This window comes from Halichoerus grypus, chromosome 3, assembly GCF_964656455.1.
Source record: "Halichoerus grypus chromosome 3, mHalGry1.hap1.1, whole genome shotgun sequence".
In the NCBI taxonomy this organism is placed as follows: Eukaryota; Metazoa; Chordata; class Mammalia; order Carnivora; family Phocidae; genus Halichoerus; species Halichoerus grypus.
Genome location: NC_135714.1, coordinates 87,822,625 through 87,837,818, shown reverse-complemented (window position 1 = coordinate 87,837,818; position 15,194 = coordinate 87,822,625). Strand labels below are relative to the sequence as shown.

The 15,194-nt window shown below is 39.4% G+C and overlaps 1 protein-coding gene across 2 annotated transcripts in view; it reads left to right on the top strand.

Moving 5' to 3' along the window:
• The window catches only part of PAPSS1 (3'-phosphoadenosine 5'-phosphosulfate synthase 1), a 98,868-nt gene extending 90,139 nt beyond the window's left edge, over positions 1-8,729 (top strand). For both annotated transcript variants that reach the window (XM_036119912.2, XM_036119913.2), the window contains exon 12: positions 7,997-8,729. In XM_036119912.2, the coding sequence (XP_035975805.1) occupies positions 7,997-8,135 (139 nt within the window). In that variant the 3' untranslated portion in view covers positions 8,136-8,729. The remainder of the gene's footprint in view (positions 1-7,996) is intronic.
• The last annotated feature ends 6,465 nt before the right edge of the window (positions 8,730-15,194 follow it).

Here is a 15,194-nt window from a genome sequence, read left to right as displayed (position 1 = left end):
AGGAAGAGCAAACGGGACAGACCTTGGGAAAGTATTTTCCTTAGTGCTTAGGATAGAGTAATCTGGGTTTCCCAGTAGAGCAATACAAGGTGCTCTTAATACCCCAGCCTGGTGGAAGGAAAATAGGCTTCAGTCACGTGTGCTCACTTTTTCAAACCTTTGTTCCTAGAAAGTTGCTTCTTTCTGGGTGAGTGGGCTACCCTGATTTTGATGCATTTTTGGGTGGTAACAAATGAAAAGGATGAGTTCCAGCAGTGGTCAACCAATTAAAAACACCAAACAAACCAATGTTTTTTTAAAAAAATTATAAAAGCATTTAAAAGGAGAAAAAAACAATATTAACAATTTAAAAATAACACTCATGCCATCACTGGTTTTTTTTTCCCGTGCTTTGATTTTACTCTTTTTCTGTGCATTCATTTAACATAGTTGAGTTTATAACAGAATTTTTTTTATCCTGCTTTTAATTATTTACTTTTCATGAGCATCTTTTCACGCGATTAGAAGCTCTCTGTACACATTGCAGTGGCTCCTTACTGTTCATTCTGGTACCAGACTGAACCACAAGTCCCCGTGGTTGTGTGCACAGCACAGGGCTGAGCAAGGAAGTGCCGAAGGCCCCTCTGTGCTGCAGAGCAAGATTGGCCTAGAGGCTTCCTTATAGCTCACTCGTGTCCTTAGGTAGCATCTTCTTGTCGTACCTGGTCCCACCTCTTGCACCTGTTGTCCAGCACACATGGAGTATAGTGTTTCTACATCTGGACCTTCAGACCCTGCACTGTTGAGGCCTGGCTGTGATCTCCCCTTAGACTGTAGAGCGGTGCCGTGTCATCCCTGATCTCGCTTACTGCAGGGAGTTCCGGGAGGAAAGAGCCACAAGTATTGTGTTTGGTGTCTTGATTTTTTTTTTTTTTTCTATCTGCTTTTCTTTTTCCTGTGACTTCGGGATCTTCTCATTTTTCTTAAGTTTTCTGCCTTTTTGGAGGTAGGACTGAGATTTCCTTATTATAACAATATCAAATCAGTTTCTTTCCTAACAACATGCCGTTTAGTAGGCTTTCTTAATCTTGGCATTATTGACGTATGGGGCCGGATAATTTGTTGGTTGGGTGGGGGGGTCTGGTGCATTCTAGGATGCTTGCCCTGGGGAGGGAGAGGTGAGGTTGCAAAATTACCTCTGTTGAGAATCAAAGATTTGTAATAATATTGGCATATTTGGGTACTTATTTTCTTTTTAATTATTTCATCATTAGTCACAAGTCCAAAATACGCTCCTTTTTTTTTTTTTTAATCTCTCCAGACTTTTTACTTTCATATTTGGAGCTGATGTAATAGAAGTCCTGGTTTCTAAATAAATGAGGATAGTCACATGTGTCTCAAAAGTAGAAAGCAAATCACAAGACGAAGTGACAAGTATAAATGAAATTAATATGGTCAAAGCACTGTCCTTATTATCTCGCAATGTCCTGGGTTTACCTGATTTTCTGGTTAACTCATGGATGCTTAAGCTGTTTGGGTCACTAATTTTGAAAAACCCCTTGAAAATGTATTAATTCTCTCTCTATAACCTCCTACAACTAAGTAGGCTATATACTGGAAGCAGGACCCAGGGACATCAATGTGCTGCTCAGAAGAGGCCAGGGCAGTCTGCTGAAAGGAAGTTTTCATATAACCAGAGTTCAGCCATGTACTTCTTACCAGATAAGTTCATTTGGATGATGGGTATCTGAGAGCGTCTGAGTTTAGCTCTCTGAAAATTGGAATCCACTGTTGAGTAATCAGAGGCTTCTTTCAGAAGCAGGTGAAAATGGATATGCTCTTGTTCCCAGTTGAAAGCACAAAAACCCCATTTTGCCCATTAAGATATTTTTGGGTCCTTTTGAAACCTGTCCTTTGGTACTCAGTTAAAGACCTCCATTTGCCTTCTGTGGTAGATTATAGGTTTCATGACCGTCTTTGGTAACGAAAACTGAGTTGACTTCAGTACGCTTTTTAGGACAATCCTGGAAATTTGTTATTTGACTCAATGTCTGATAGGAGCTGTTCTCTAGCTTTTACTTATAAGATAGTGGTGCTGGGAGGAAAACATGATGAATTAAGGATTTTGGTATAAGTAGGTTCTAGATAATTAAATTTTTTGTGTATTTCAGTTGGTCTTTGGTTTGAAACTAAAAATTGTTAAATTTGTCATGTACTATGCTAGCTGGTGCTTTTTAGTTCCTGGAAAGAAAGCCGTTAAGTAACTGTTTATCTGGTTTTGAAGAGATGACTTTTGACCTCATGCCTAAGAATTCTTAGTGTTTTGATCTACATAGTATCATATATGAGCTGCTTTCAAGTTGGATGAAAAGTTAATTAGACCCAAAATAGTTCTTAGATTCATTTGTAAGTTACCACTATTATTTTTAGTTCTATCAGAGAAGAAATTCCCCTTTGCTTCTCTGCTTATTGTCCAGTTAGCATTTTTTAAAAAGCCGATCTAATTGAATATGAACCTTCAAAAGATACACTTGATGGGCTGTCTGCTGACCCCAGCTCTTGTCCGTTTGAGCAACTCGTGCTGGTGGCTCTGATGGCCACATATGTGGACTAAGAGACAGCAGATGGTTGTAAGGATAAAATCTTCAACAAGTGGCCAAGAGTCATTGTACTTTGGAGTCAGTCAAGATGCTGGCCACATGTGGTTAGTACATCCCACGTGGGACAAGAGGCTGGTCCGACCCACAGGGTCCCATGTAGCTTGCTAGATGGTGTGCTTTTCCCCCCCTCCCTGCCATTCGAACCCCTTTGTTTCTTGAAGAGCTGTGGATTGTAAGAATCTATGACCAAGTGGTTTTGAGAAGGAAAAAAATCCAACATACTTGTGTTTTCTTTTTTCAGGTGCCATGGGAGATTGGTTAACTAGTGTAATTAGATGGCTTATTAGAATTGCTTTGTAGTGAAAGCCCCAGCCGGGGTCATTTATTTAGTAGCCTTTTCTGCTTCTGGCAGATTCCTGATTACTCACAGGTAAAGTGGAGAGCTAATTTTAGATTATTCCCAGATATCTGAGTTTTTACTTGATTTAATTATTTCTGTAAGGTGATGTCTAATTAAAGATGAACTGTGAAAAATACGATTTGATTATGGGTAATGTGACTCTTGTGCCAAGTCCTTGCACCTGACTTCTGGTAAAAAGCAAAATCCTTCTGTGACAGTACAAGTGTGAGGCGGAGGAAAATAAATGTGTTTTCTGTAGCCAGGGTGGAGTGGAACCACCACCCTGTGGGAGCAGAAACTCCCATTTCATGTGATGAAGAAATGTTTGTGGCATGCAGGGCAGATGGAGTGTGAAAGAGCGTCCGGAAAAGAGGTACCCAGGGACCTTGGTTTTAAAATGCAATTTCAGAAGGAATGCAAACAAACTTCTGGATTCCAGACAGTTTGGCATTGGTGGGGGGTGGGGTGGGGGGGGAAGAAATGGCTGTAATTGGTCTGGCTTTTTTCCTTTCATCAAATAGGACAGAGTCATCCCGCAAGCTGAGCTCTCACTTCTTTCTCATTGCCTTCTAGAACGAGCACTTGAGGCATGGGACACAAGGTTTCCTTTGTTGAAATCAAACTTTAAAATTTACGTGGCCATAAAGCTCTAGGGTCATAATTTTCCTCAGCGAAGCTCATTTTAGGGTGCTGATAAGTGAACCTCCGGAGCTAAACGAACTGATTTGATATCGGGTTGGAGTGAGGATGTTTAGATACAGTTGGATAGCTCTCTGGACTGCTCTGCCCTCTTGGCTTCCTTTCTGATCTGGGCTTTGCTAAGCCCTGCCCTCAGGGGTAACCTGGCTGGCCTGGAGTCAAAGTCAGGAGTGTTGATGGATTCTATTATTATTCCATTCCCACACAGCTTCTTGTTACCCTTGAAGGCAGTCTTCACAGCTTTATTGAGGAGGTTAAGACCATCCTGCATTAACTGCCTCGTCTTTTTCTAACCCCACATCATCACTGTTTCTTCTTTCCTTCATTCCTGATGCTCCTCCTTGTCAAAGCCCCCCTTCCTATGTCCTTCATGCCAGACTTCCTTCTCCATCTTTCATTTCTCTCCTGGCTTTCATCCTCCCTTTTCTCAGTCTTTTTCCCACCTGTATACTTGCTTAAAGCCCCCCCTTTTCCTTTTTTTTTTTTAAAGATTTTTATTTATTTTATTGAGAGAGAGAATGATAGAGAGCATGAGTAGGGAAGAGGGTCAGAGGGAGAAGCAGACTCCCCGCTGAGCAGGGAGCCCGATGTGGGACTCGATCCCGGGACTCCAGGATCATGACCTGAGCCGAAGGCAGTCGCTTAACCAACTGAGCCACCCAGGCGCCGCCCCCCTTTTCCTTTTAAAAAAAAAACAAGTCTCCTCTTTTTTCCACTCTGTATCTCTGCCAATTTACTACTCTGTCTCTCTTCTTCACCATCTACTAAAACTCTTCATTTAAGATTTAAATTCTGATTTGTAAGTCCAGTAGGGTTTTTTTCCTCATGGTCATTTTTCTCATCCTCTCTGTGGCCTTAACACTTTAGAACTTCTCTTCTTCTGTGACCTCCGTATCATCTTGATTTTCCTCCTACTCCTTTGACAAATGCTTTTCCTTTTGCTGAGTCTTTCTTTGGAGAACTTACCTAACGTTTTCTCCAACTCAGTTTTCATTTTAGTGTTGATAAATTTACAGATTGTTTCTAACCCCAACCTTACTGAATGTTTTGAAATCTCCTCTTGCAGTCTTGCTTCTTTTCTAGGCCCATCTCACATACAGTCAATTTCCTTTTCTCCCCTTAGGTTGTCATTTGTATAAGAGAAAGATGTTGTCTTACTTCCCATGTCAGCTGGGGGAACCAGCCATCTGCATGGGCCCGCATGTTATAAAAGATCTCACTTGTCTTGCACATTGAACAGATGAGAGAAGTGAGAGATAGTCCCTAGATTGAAACTGTTTGGATCCATCTTTTAAGCAATATCTGTTAACCTTTCATTTTTATTGAACATCACTGAAAATTTATATAACATTTGAAAGAGTAAGTTTTAGTTTTACTTAAGCAGATGAGAGCTGTTGAAATGTTGAGCTGAATGCGTATGTATATCTTCCTGTCCTTTTGGTAGTTGAGGATTCGAATAGGAAGAGCAGGCAGGGTGACTAGGGGAAGATGTTGCATGCCTAAATTTAAGTACGGCTTTTCTGCTTAATGGTAAGAGATGATTTTCCTGTGACTGATGAAATGAGTCACGCTATTTTGTATTCCTATCCTCCATGTATAGTATTCCAGAATAAAATTTTCAGATATGTTTCAAAGAGGGTTGGGGCATTCACTAAAGTCAGGTATCTCACTGGGGAGTGGGGCCAACAGCGAATCGAAGAGGTAGAACTTGATTCAGGACCAAGAGTCATGTGGATCTTAGGAACTAACAGTTGTGGGCAGGCATAGGGCCAGGCCAGATGAAAGAGGTACACAGAGCCTGGTGGTAATACCACCAGTTGCAAGGTTTAGAAGCCCCACGAGCAGTGGGGTCATTGAGCACACAGACAAAATCAGAAAAGCAGAAAGAGCGACCAGAGACCGGTACACAGTTTGGATCATGAGGAAATCACAATACTTGGTCTTTCTTGGTTTGGAGCCCACAGTCTGAGAGCTCCTAGGTAGATTAAGTGAACCAGGTTAGGAAGGTGGTATGTGGGTTCCCCTGCTTAAAGTGGAGGTGAGCAAGGTCAGAGAGAAGACAGATCTGAAGATGATTATGGAAGAGCTCATTATGAAGGTCACGTGGAAATCGCTAACGTGAGTAATCTAGATTTAGATAAAAGGGAATATACAAGTAGCTCAGATTCACCACAGCAATAAAAAATCCTGTATTCCCCCCCTTTTTTTTGCCAGAAGATGAAGAGTAGTGACTCATTTAAGACTATATGTGGTTCTGTATTGAACCACATAGAATTTTTCTATACAGACACCTTTTCATTCTTTTATATTTCACCAAATATTTATTGAGTTCCTGAAATGAAAGCTAATAAAGTATTCGAGCACTGGTTAGTAAATATTTCTTTGTCCTTAGCGCCATTCAGATATACTCTTTATTGTTGATCAATGCCTGCTGTGTAAGTATGGATCACTAGCCATTATAACTACTGTGAGACCAGAATAGGAAGCATAATGCTGTAGCAGCGCCTCATGTAGCTGCTTTCCTCAGGGGCAGTATTCCAAATGATGGAGGCTTCAGGTTGATTTAAGGTTAAATTTTTAAAAATTATTTAAAGTCACTTTGGGGAGAGATTTTTTGAAAATAAACTTTTAAAAATAAAACTCATTATAAAATTTCTGATATTTTATATTTTTTATTTAATTTTGATATTGATAATTGATAAAAATCATTGTAGAAAACTACAGAAAACATGAGCAAAATTAAAAGCACTTGTGATAATACTGTGTAGAAATAACCACTATTTGGGTGTATTTCTTTGTAGCCTTCTCTCCACACACTCTATTTTAACAAAATTGCATTTGTATTGCACATAAAGTTTTGTGTCCCGATTATTTTACTCAGCGCTGTACCATAATTTATTTAGAACCTTCAACCTTCAGGTCATTTACAATATTTTACTATCCTGAAACGACTTTCAGATAGCTCCCTTTATGCATAACATTTGTGTGCATCTGGTTATTTCCTTAGTGTAGATTCCTGGCAGTGTGATTATTAGTTAAAAAAACATACTTGGCATCTGTCTAGAAGCATGTGGCAGTTTATGATTTACGATCCCCAAGTTAACTCCACAAATAATGAAGTGGGGAAGGAACATAGAGCTCCTAACGAGGAGTAAACACAGCCTGTGATCTGGTAACCTAAGTGATCCAGAGCTCTTGATGGGTCCTGGTCTGCTATGTAGGTTGGTTCTCCTTGTTTGAAGGAAGAGGATGAAATTACTGGTAGACAGTATGTGCCATGGCCATAGGTGCTCAGTGCTTACTGGTTTAAGGGCCTTTGTGTTTTTGTTTTTTTTTAATTTATTTGACACAGCGAGAGCAGGAACACAAGCAGGGGGAGTGAGAGAGGGAGAAGCTGGGATGCGGGGCTTGGTCCCAGAACTCTGGGATCATGACCTGAGCCAAAGGCAGATCATGACTTAATGATCTGAGCCACCCAGGTGCCCCCTTTGTGTGTTTTTGAATATAAGAAGATGAGAAAAACTAACACAACTTTTATGGTATCTTACCAGTGGGATAGTACCCATTATTGCTACTTAACTTGCTTTTGCTGTAAAACAATTGTAATTTTTCTCTTAATGTCCCATTATGCATTTAACCTTTCAGATTCAAATTTCCTAAAAAGTTTTCAATCTGTGATAGCTAAATTGGATTTAATACCTTTTTGTTTTTGTGACTTTCTAGTTCTAAGTTAATAGTTGGCATGGGCTGGGGAGGAGGACGTAAGCGGGGAGAGGTGGGTATGGCTAGAACAGGGCAAGCCAAGGGATGGTCGTGGTTTTGGAATTGTTAATACATCTTGACTATGGTGGATACATGAACCAACATATGTGATAAAATTGTATAGAACTAAATACACAGAGCGTAGATAGAACTAGAGAAGTCTGAATCAGATTGGTAGGTTGTGTCCATACTGATAACCTGATTGTGATATTATGCTATAGTTTTGCAACGTATGCTACCATTGGGGAAACTGGGTAAAGGACACGTGAGCTCTCACTGTGAATATTGCATGTGAATATACAATGATCTCAGTAAAAATTTCAATTAAAATTTGTCTCCTAGTTCAAAAAATGGGTAATTTTTGAGAACATGTTGTTTTTTGTTCAGTGGCAAATCTGAAATCAGATCGATCATTCATTTTACAAAAGTACTATGTTTTATTCAGATTTTTTTTTCCATTAAGCTTATCTACCATGAACAGAAGAACAAAAGCTTTTTAAAGTTTCACTAAGATTCTAAAAATGGGAAATAATTTTCTTTTTTTTTTCTCTTTCAGCCATGAAGACTATGAATTTATTTCAGGAACACGAATGCGCAAACTTGCACGAGAAGGCCAGAAACCTCCAGAAGGTTTCATGGCTCCCAAAGCCTGGACTGTGCTGATGGAATACTACAAATCCTTGGAGAAAGCTTAAGCTGTTGACCCAGTCACTCCACCTTTGACACCTCACTGAGTAACAAGAGGGGACCATGTAATTACTGTTGGCATTTCTTTGTGGTGGTTTCTGTCTGGATACACTTCCTAAAAACAGACCACTTTCCTTAACTAGCATCAGTTTTGGTCTGCCTTGTGAGTTTTGTTTTGAACTAGTGTAACAGTAAAAACTGCTGGTTTTAATGTACTTTTCCACTTGTTATAGTTAATATTCCTACAGTACAATTTTAAAATCTTGTCTTTTTATATTATATTTATGCTTCTGTCTTATGATTTTTTCAAGCTGTTATATTAGTTGTAACCAATAGTATACACATTGAATCTCATTTTTCATCCCTTGAAAAAAGGAAAAAAAAATCCACTAAACAATAACCTTGGCTAGACTTTGTTTTGGGAATTTTACAAGACATCTGTAGCAATTAGATTTTCTTTTTCTACATTGAAAATATAAACTGCTTTCTTCTTTCCTTCCAATAAGCTATTGATCTCTCAGCTGTTGTAATCTATTCTTACGATCTGTGTAAGCCCTGAATGAACTTTCTTTATTCAGAAACATTAAACTTTTGGCTTCTTATTTATGTGATACTTTTTGTTTTGTTTACATATAACCTTTCCTTCTTGTGAAATGTTTCTGATGGAGGAGGGAAAATACAGGCATCCTTTTTATTATTATTATTATTATTATTATTATTATTATTATTTGACAGAGCAAAGCAGAGGGAGCAGCAGGCTTCACAACGAGCAGGGAGCCTGATGTAGGGCTCGATCCCAGGACCCTGAGATCATGACCTGAGCCGAAGGCAGACATTTAACAGATTGAGCCACCCAGGTGCCCCAATACAGTCATCTTTCATTACTGGAATCTAATAGTTTCTACACTGTGTTTCATAGTGAATTTTTAAGTGGGAAAATGATAATGCATTCTCAGTCTGTCCAGAAACTCAACCAGTTTTCCCAAATAGCTCTCATATTCTTAAACACCTAATGTGGTGGTACCAGTAATAGAGACCTGATAGAGGGAGCTAGGGGGATGACAGTTAGTCCATTTGGGGAGGGGGCAGCATGTCAAGTTTGCTTTTGTAGAATATCCTCAAGTAGACTATTCAAGTGGAGATGTTTATTGAGGAGCAGGATATACAATTTTGGTTGGAATGCCAGCATTTTTTTTTTTTTTTTTTTTTAGGTAGCATGGAGCCCAATGCAGGGCTTGAACTCATGACCCTGAGATCACGAGTTGGACATTTAACTGACTGAGCCACCCAGGCACCCTGGGGATGCCAGTATTTTTTATTTTTAATCATACTTTCTATGAAATAATCATGATCTGGTCTTAAAAATTTAGCATTAAAAAGAGATGGCAGAGTATACATGGAGATAGTATATTGTCATTAAGGTGAATGGGAGTAAAATACCACTAGGCAAAGAAATAGAAGGAGAAATGCAAAAAAAAGTAAAAATGGATTACACAGGGATTCAATTAGTGAGAAAGTTGATAAATAGAATGGATACCATGAGTAGATATTTTCTAGTGAATAGGTTTTTTCACTTGTGGATACTGAATAAAAATATTCATTAGCGGGTGATGTAGAGTATATGGATGGATATGTTTATGGGAGCAATTAGAGGTGACAGTTGATATGTTTTTGGTGCCACATTATCTAGATCTCTTTATTTAGGGAGAACTCCTTTATATAAGTCTACAAAGGTTGAAGGGCACCATAGATTTTTCCCTCTCCAACCACAAACAGCTAAGGAAGGGTATAACATAGCACCTCGGCTGATTTAGAAATTCCTTCCTAAAATGTTCACTGTGTAGGAAGTAATGCCAAGATAATAGAGACCAAACGAGTCATAGTTTCATGGTGGCAGTGGTAAAGTTGAGATTCTGGGGGCTGTTAGTGTCAAGTGGAACCCCTGGGGATGGGGTCTCCTGTGCAAAAGTAGTATCCTATCTACAATATTCCAGTGTTGTGACCTTGGATGAGTCCTCCATACCAGCCTCCTGTCATTCCTGACCATTTCCTAAGCATCATTCTCTTGCATTTTCCATCAATTCTATAAGATACCCAATAGCCTTCCTATAAATTCCTTTGCTACCAAAATTAATCTGGAGTTTCTATTGTTTGCCACCAAGAACCCTGATTATAATATAAGCACATGTAAGAAAAATGTGTATTTCATGTAAAAATCTTGATACTGTTAAAATTTCAGCAGCATATTTTAAGAGTTAAAAATATAGAAGAAAACATTTTTTTAAATGACTTGGCATTTTGGAAACTTGTCCTTTCAAAACTACAAAAATGTACTCATAAAATCAAGATGAAAACATGAAGAAAAGTTAATATTAACAACATTAGAGTGAAATGTGGTCTAAAAAGGAACTTTCTGTTCTATCATGTAATTGTCCTTTCTGAATCTAGTCCCCACTGTGCCCCATGGCCTCCAGCCCACCAAAGAGGGACATGATGAAAATGTGATTCTAGGCTCCTGGGCCATTGGGATTGGCCACCCACTTGTGTGTTCCAGAGAGATGGGAAGAAAATAAAAGCGCCCAATGATTTCCGCTAGTCCACAGGTTGGTATGTGTGTCTTTAATCTACAACTCTGATATATGCAGACATTTAATTTAATTTTTCCTCTTCCCACTTCATAAAAAAGAGTCCAAACCAATCTTTAAAACGTTCAACTCTTCTACCAAACCTCTTCTGCCAACTGGTCTTGGAAGTCTCTGTGCCATTTTTATCTATCCATCAGCTGGAAAAGGATATGGAAAAAGACTTTTTTTTTTTTTTTTTTAAAGAAAGGAGGAAAAGAAAGTGCAATTGTCTTGGCAGAAATATAATGTTTTAAATCTGTCAATTCTCTGTTCTACTCTGGTAATCAAGACCACATATTTGAGTTTCATTTTCATCCAAGAGAAGAGCAATTATGTCTATCTCTTGGAAGTCAGCATTCAAATACTTTATCAAGAAAAATTCAGAAGTCGTGCTCCCCACATATGGTCTATTTTTATGAGCACATATGTATCCAGGCATGGGTTGGCTCACAAAGTAAGGAAGTATTTGCCACTGGGCCTCTTACGTGTGTGGTATATTTCTTAGAGGGCCTACAAACCTCTTTGGTTATGTTTCTGCTGGATTCCATTCCCTGCTCCACACATTCTTGTCTTGAATATAATTGTATATAAATTGCACAAAGAACATCCTACCCACTTCACTCCCAGTCAGTCTTCTCTGGACTGAGGTAAGAGCCAGCCTCCCTAAAGATATGTACCTGAGGGCTGATTAAGCAGGCTGTAAGATCGAAGCCACCTCCTTGTCCTGACTTTCTGCTTCCCCAGATTCCCAGGGAATTTAGGGCCTAGATTTGAGGAAGTGAAATAGAAAATATGGAAAACTTTGTCAGGGACCTTTACCTCCCAGACCTGCACCAACACTGAACATCTAGAATGATCTGCCTTTGTCAAGAAAAGGAAAACATCCCCACTGAAATGAGCTAGAACATGGGCTTCCTCTGCATTTCTCACAACAGCTCCGGCTTACCCTCTTTGAAAAGTGTTTGTTCTCCCCCAAGAGCACAACCACTCCAATTGCCTAAAAGAACATAGGCATCTGTTAAACGTGCTGGGGTCTTGCTGCACAATCAGCTCCTCAAGAAAAACCAACCGAGTTTGAGGAATTCAAGAGAAAGACGAGTTATGTCTGACACCTCTGGATTCACCACCTGGGTACCCAAAACTTGCCGTAAAAGACTTTCAACCTCAGAGTTGGCTGGTGCTATTTCGTGTGATCTAGGGGCACGTATATGTGTACTACTTCGGTGCAGATGGAGGAATTGAACTTTTGATATGTTGTGAGCTAATTCCAATGGGCTACTCACATGGACCCCTTAAAGAATTTTGAGTGAGAAAAAAGTTAAAAACTTAGATATCTAGATATTTTGGCTTAAGCCGAAGAACAAGCTTAAGGGAGAGTACAGTTTTGTGATTAAGAATTCAGGCTTGGAAATAAAATTTGACCAATTCCTTGTTGGTTTTGTGACCTGCAGCTTATGAGGCCCCAATTTTCTTATCTGTAGAGTGAAGGTTATAGTCAGGAATTATATGAGGCAATGCACTGCTCCTTTATTATTATTATTATATGTAAAGATGTAGTCTTTTGGCCAAGAAACACAGTGATACTAGTATCTTTGAGAGGAGACCTTGTAATCTTTGCTTCATAATACCGTTTTCTAGCCCACTGAACAAAGTGACTAAATACACATATATGTCACATACAAATCTAAGGCAGTCAAAACTGTTCCTGGTTCAGCCATGCTTTTTTCCCCTCACTTTTTCCTTGTGTCCAACTTCTCCTGTGTTTCCTAGATTAAGAAAACAAGTACATTTTTGCAGAGAGAAAAGAAAAATACACACATTTGTCTAAAACAAGCATAGACTCATTCAAATGCAAAAGAAAGAAAATCATTGAAAAAATAGCACTTTGGGAAACAGAATTGAAAGATATGTCTTAATGAGTGGGGGGCACCTGGGTGGCTCAGTTAAGTGTCTGCCTTCGGCTCGGGTCATGATCCCGAGGTCCTGGGATTGAGTCCCATGTTGAGCTCCCTGCTCAGCGGGGAGTCTGCTTTCTTCCTCTCCCTCTGTCCCTGCTCCATGCGTGCTCTCTCTCTCTGACAAAGAAAATCTTTAAAAAAAATAATGAGTGTGAGATTGGGATTAGAAAGGGAGTTTACTCTCAACATGAATGAGGAAGGTCTGCTTTAATCAATGTGGTCGTTAGTTATATTAAAGCTGCATTTACAAGCGTTACACTTTTCATATAAAAGCTGAGTTCAGCTTGTTTGACACCTCTGATCAAAGCACAAAATCTTAAATATATTTGACTTTTAGAATTACCCTACAAATGGTGCGTCATGTACTAGCTAATTATTTTCATCTTCTGGGGATATAACGTATTAGGGTATTAGGAATACGAAGTCCAAAATTGTATACTGTTACCCAGAGTTTTCCACATAGGGATTCTTTTCCTGTTCATATAGTCAAAAGATCTCAAGGGGTGCCTGTGTGGCTCAGTCAGTTAAGAGCCTGCCTTCAGCTCAGGTCATGATCTCAGTCAGGGTCCTGGGATCATGCCCTAAATCGGGCTCTCTGCTCTGCTCAGTGGGGAGTCTGCTTCTCCCTCCCACTCTCCCTCTGTACTCCCTCTCTCTCTCAAATAAATAAAATCTTAAAAAAAAAATAGATCTCATAGCTAAGAGTAGGATGATGAATAAAAACTAGCATAAAATTTAAATTTATCTTATAGAAACATCATCAAAATCTTAATAGCAAATGTTTCCTGAGTGCTTACTATTTTATTTGCCAGACACTGCTAAGTGCTTTATATGTATTATTTTGTTTAGGGCTTATAACAATAACTGGCATGCAAAGAATATTAAGAAAGTAGAAGGGAGCGGGGCGCCTGGGTGGCTCAGTCATTAAGCGTCTGCCTTCCACTCAAGTCATGATCCCAGGGTCCTGGGATCAAGCCCCACATCAGGCTCCTTGCTCAGTGGGAAGCCTGCTTTTCCCTCTCCCTTTGCTGCTCCCCCTGCTTGTGCTCTCTCTCTCTCAAATAAATAAATAAAATCTTAAAAAAAAAAAGGTACTAAGTTTAAAAAAAAAAAGGAAAAACAAAAATTTAAAAATGAGAATTGAAATAAAAATCCAGTAAACATTTTGCTAGAAGAGAAATTAAAAGATAACTTTGATAAAGAGGTTGGGTGTAAGATAAATGTGCAAAAACAAGAATCTCTATATTAATAATAATTGATAACAGATGATAACGTCTGTTGGAGGAGGTTGTTGGGAGACCGTGACCTCCTGAACCAGGAACTGACCCCGGGGCAACTGGAGGCTCCTCACCCCTCCCCTCTGCTTTGAAATGTACTTTTGTGGCCTGCCCTTCCAGAGTGGGAGCCGTTTTCAAGGATGCAGACTTGAGGGAGCCGCTTGTTTGGGGACTATTTGGACAGTATATGTGAGTGTATCCTGTTAAGGCCTCTGTATAATCGTTTAAGATTTTGGTGGGCTGATGCGGAGATCTACTTGTCTTTGGGCAGCAAAGACAAGCCTCCTCGGTAAGTTCCCTTGCTCCTTAAACTTGCCACCCCCACTCTGGGGGGGCCTGCCTCTTTGTTCCTCCTCTCCTCGCCCTCCCGATATGGGGGCTGGGTTCCGATTTCTCCGGGAAATTCCCATGTTCGTGAACCCAAAATGTCCCAGTGATGATAGCCACACAACCTGTAAAATACTTAGCAACAAATTAAGAAGAAAAGAACAGGGTCTAGTTGAATAAAACTATAAAATGTTATGAAAAGATATAAAGCAAGTTCTAAAAAAATTGGAGCGGTTTACTATGGTACTCGGTGAAAAGACAATACCATAGGAATGTCAATCTTCCTAAGATTAATACGTGTTTGAGGCAATTAAAACCTCAATAAATTTTTGGGTTTTAGATGAAATAATTTTACTAGTTCCCTTGGAATAATAACTACCAAGAATAAGCAGGAAAATTATGAGAAAGAAGTGAGAGGAGACTTAACTCACCAGCTGACCCAAAGATTTATGAAAGATAATAAGTGGTTGTTTTAAGCCACTGAGTTTTGGGGTGCTCTGTTATACAGCAATCACTAATTAATACAGGTATTGCAGCTCATATATGCTGACTCAGTTGTACTCTCCAGCGGATGACGGCTGGGGAAATGGGGATTGTGGTTGAAGGTAAAGAGAAAAGAATTTGGAGTAGGGACTAGAAGCTTTACGATTAGAAGGGTAAATTATAGAATCAACTAGAATAGTGGTGACAAGATAGAAAATAGAATTAGGCGACAGGGTATATTAAAAAAAAAAAAACAGTTTGAGTTACTGAGCTATAAAATGGACGGTATTCTTGATAAAATACAAAAAAAAGAAAAAATAAGCTGGTTTCCCCAGATCAGGAGCTGGCCAACGAGGACCTGGCTCGCCGCCTGTCTTTGTTAATCAAGTTGTGTGGGA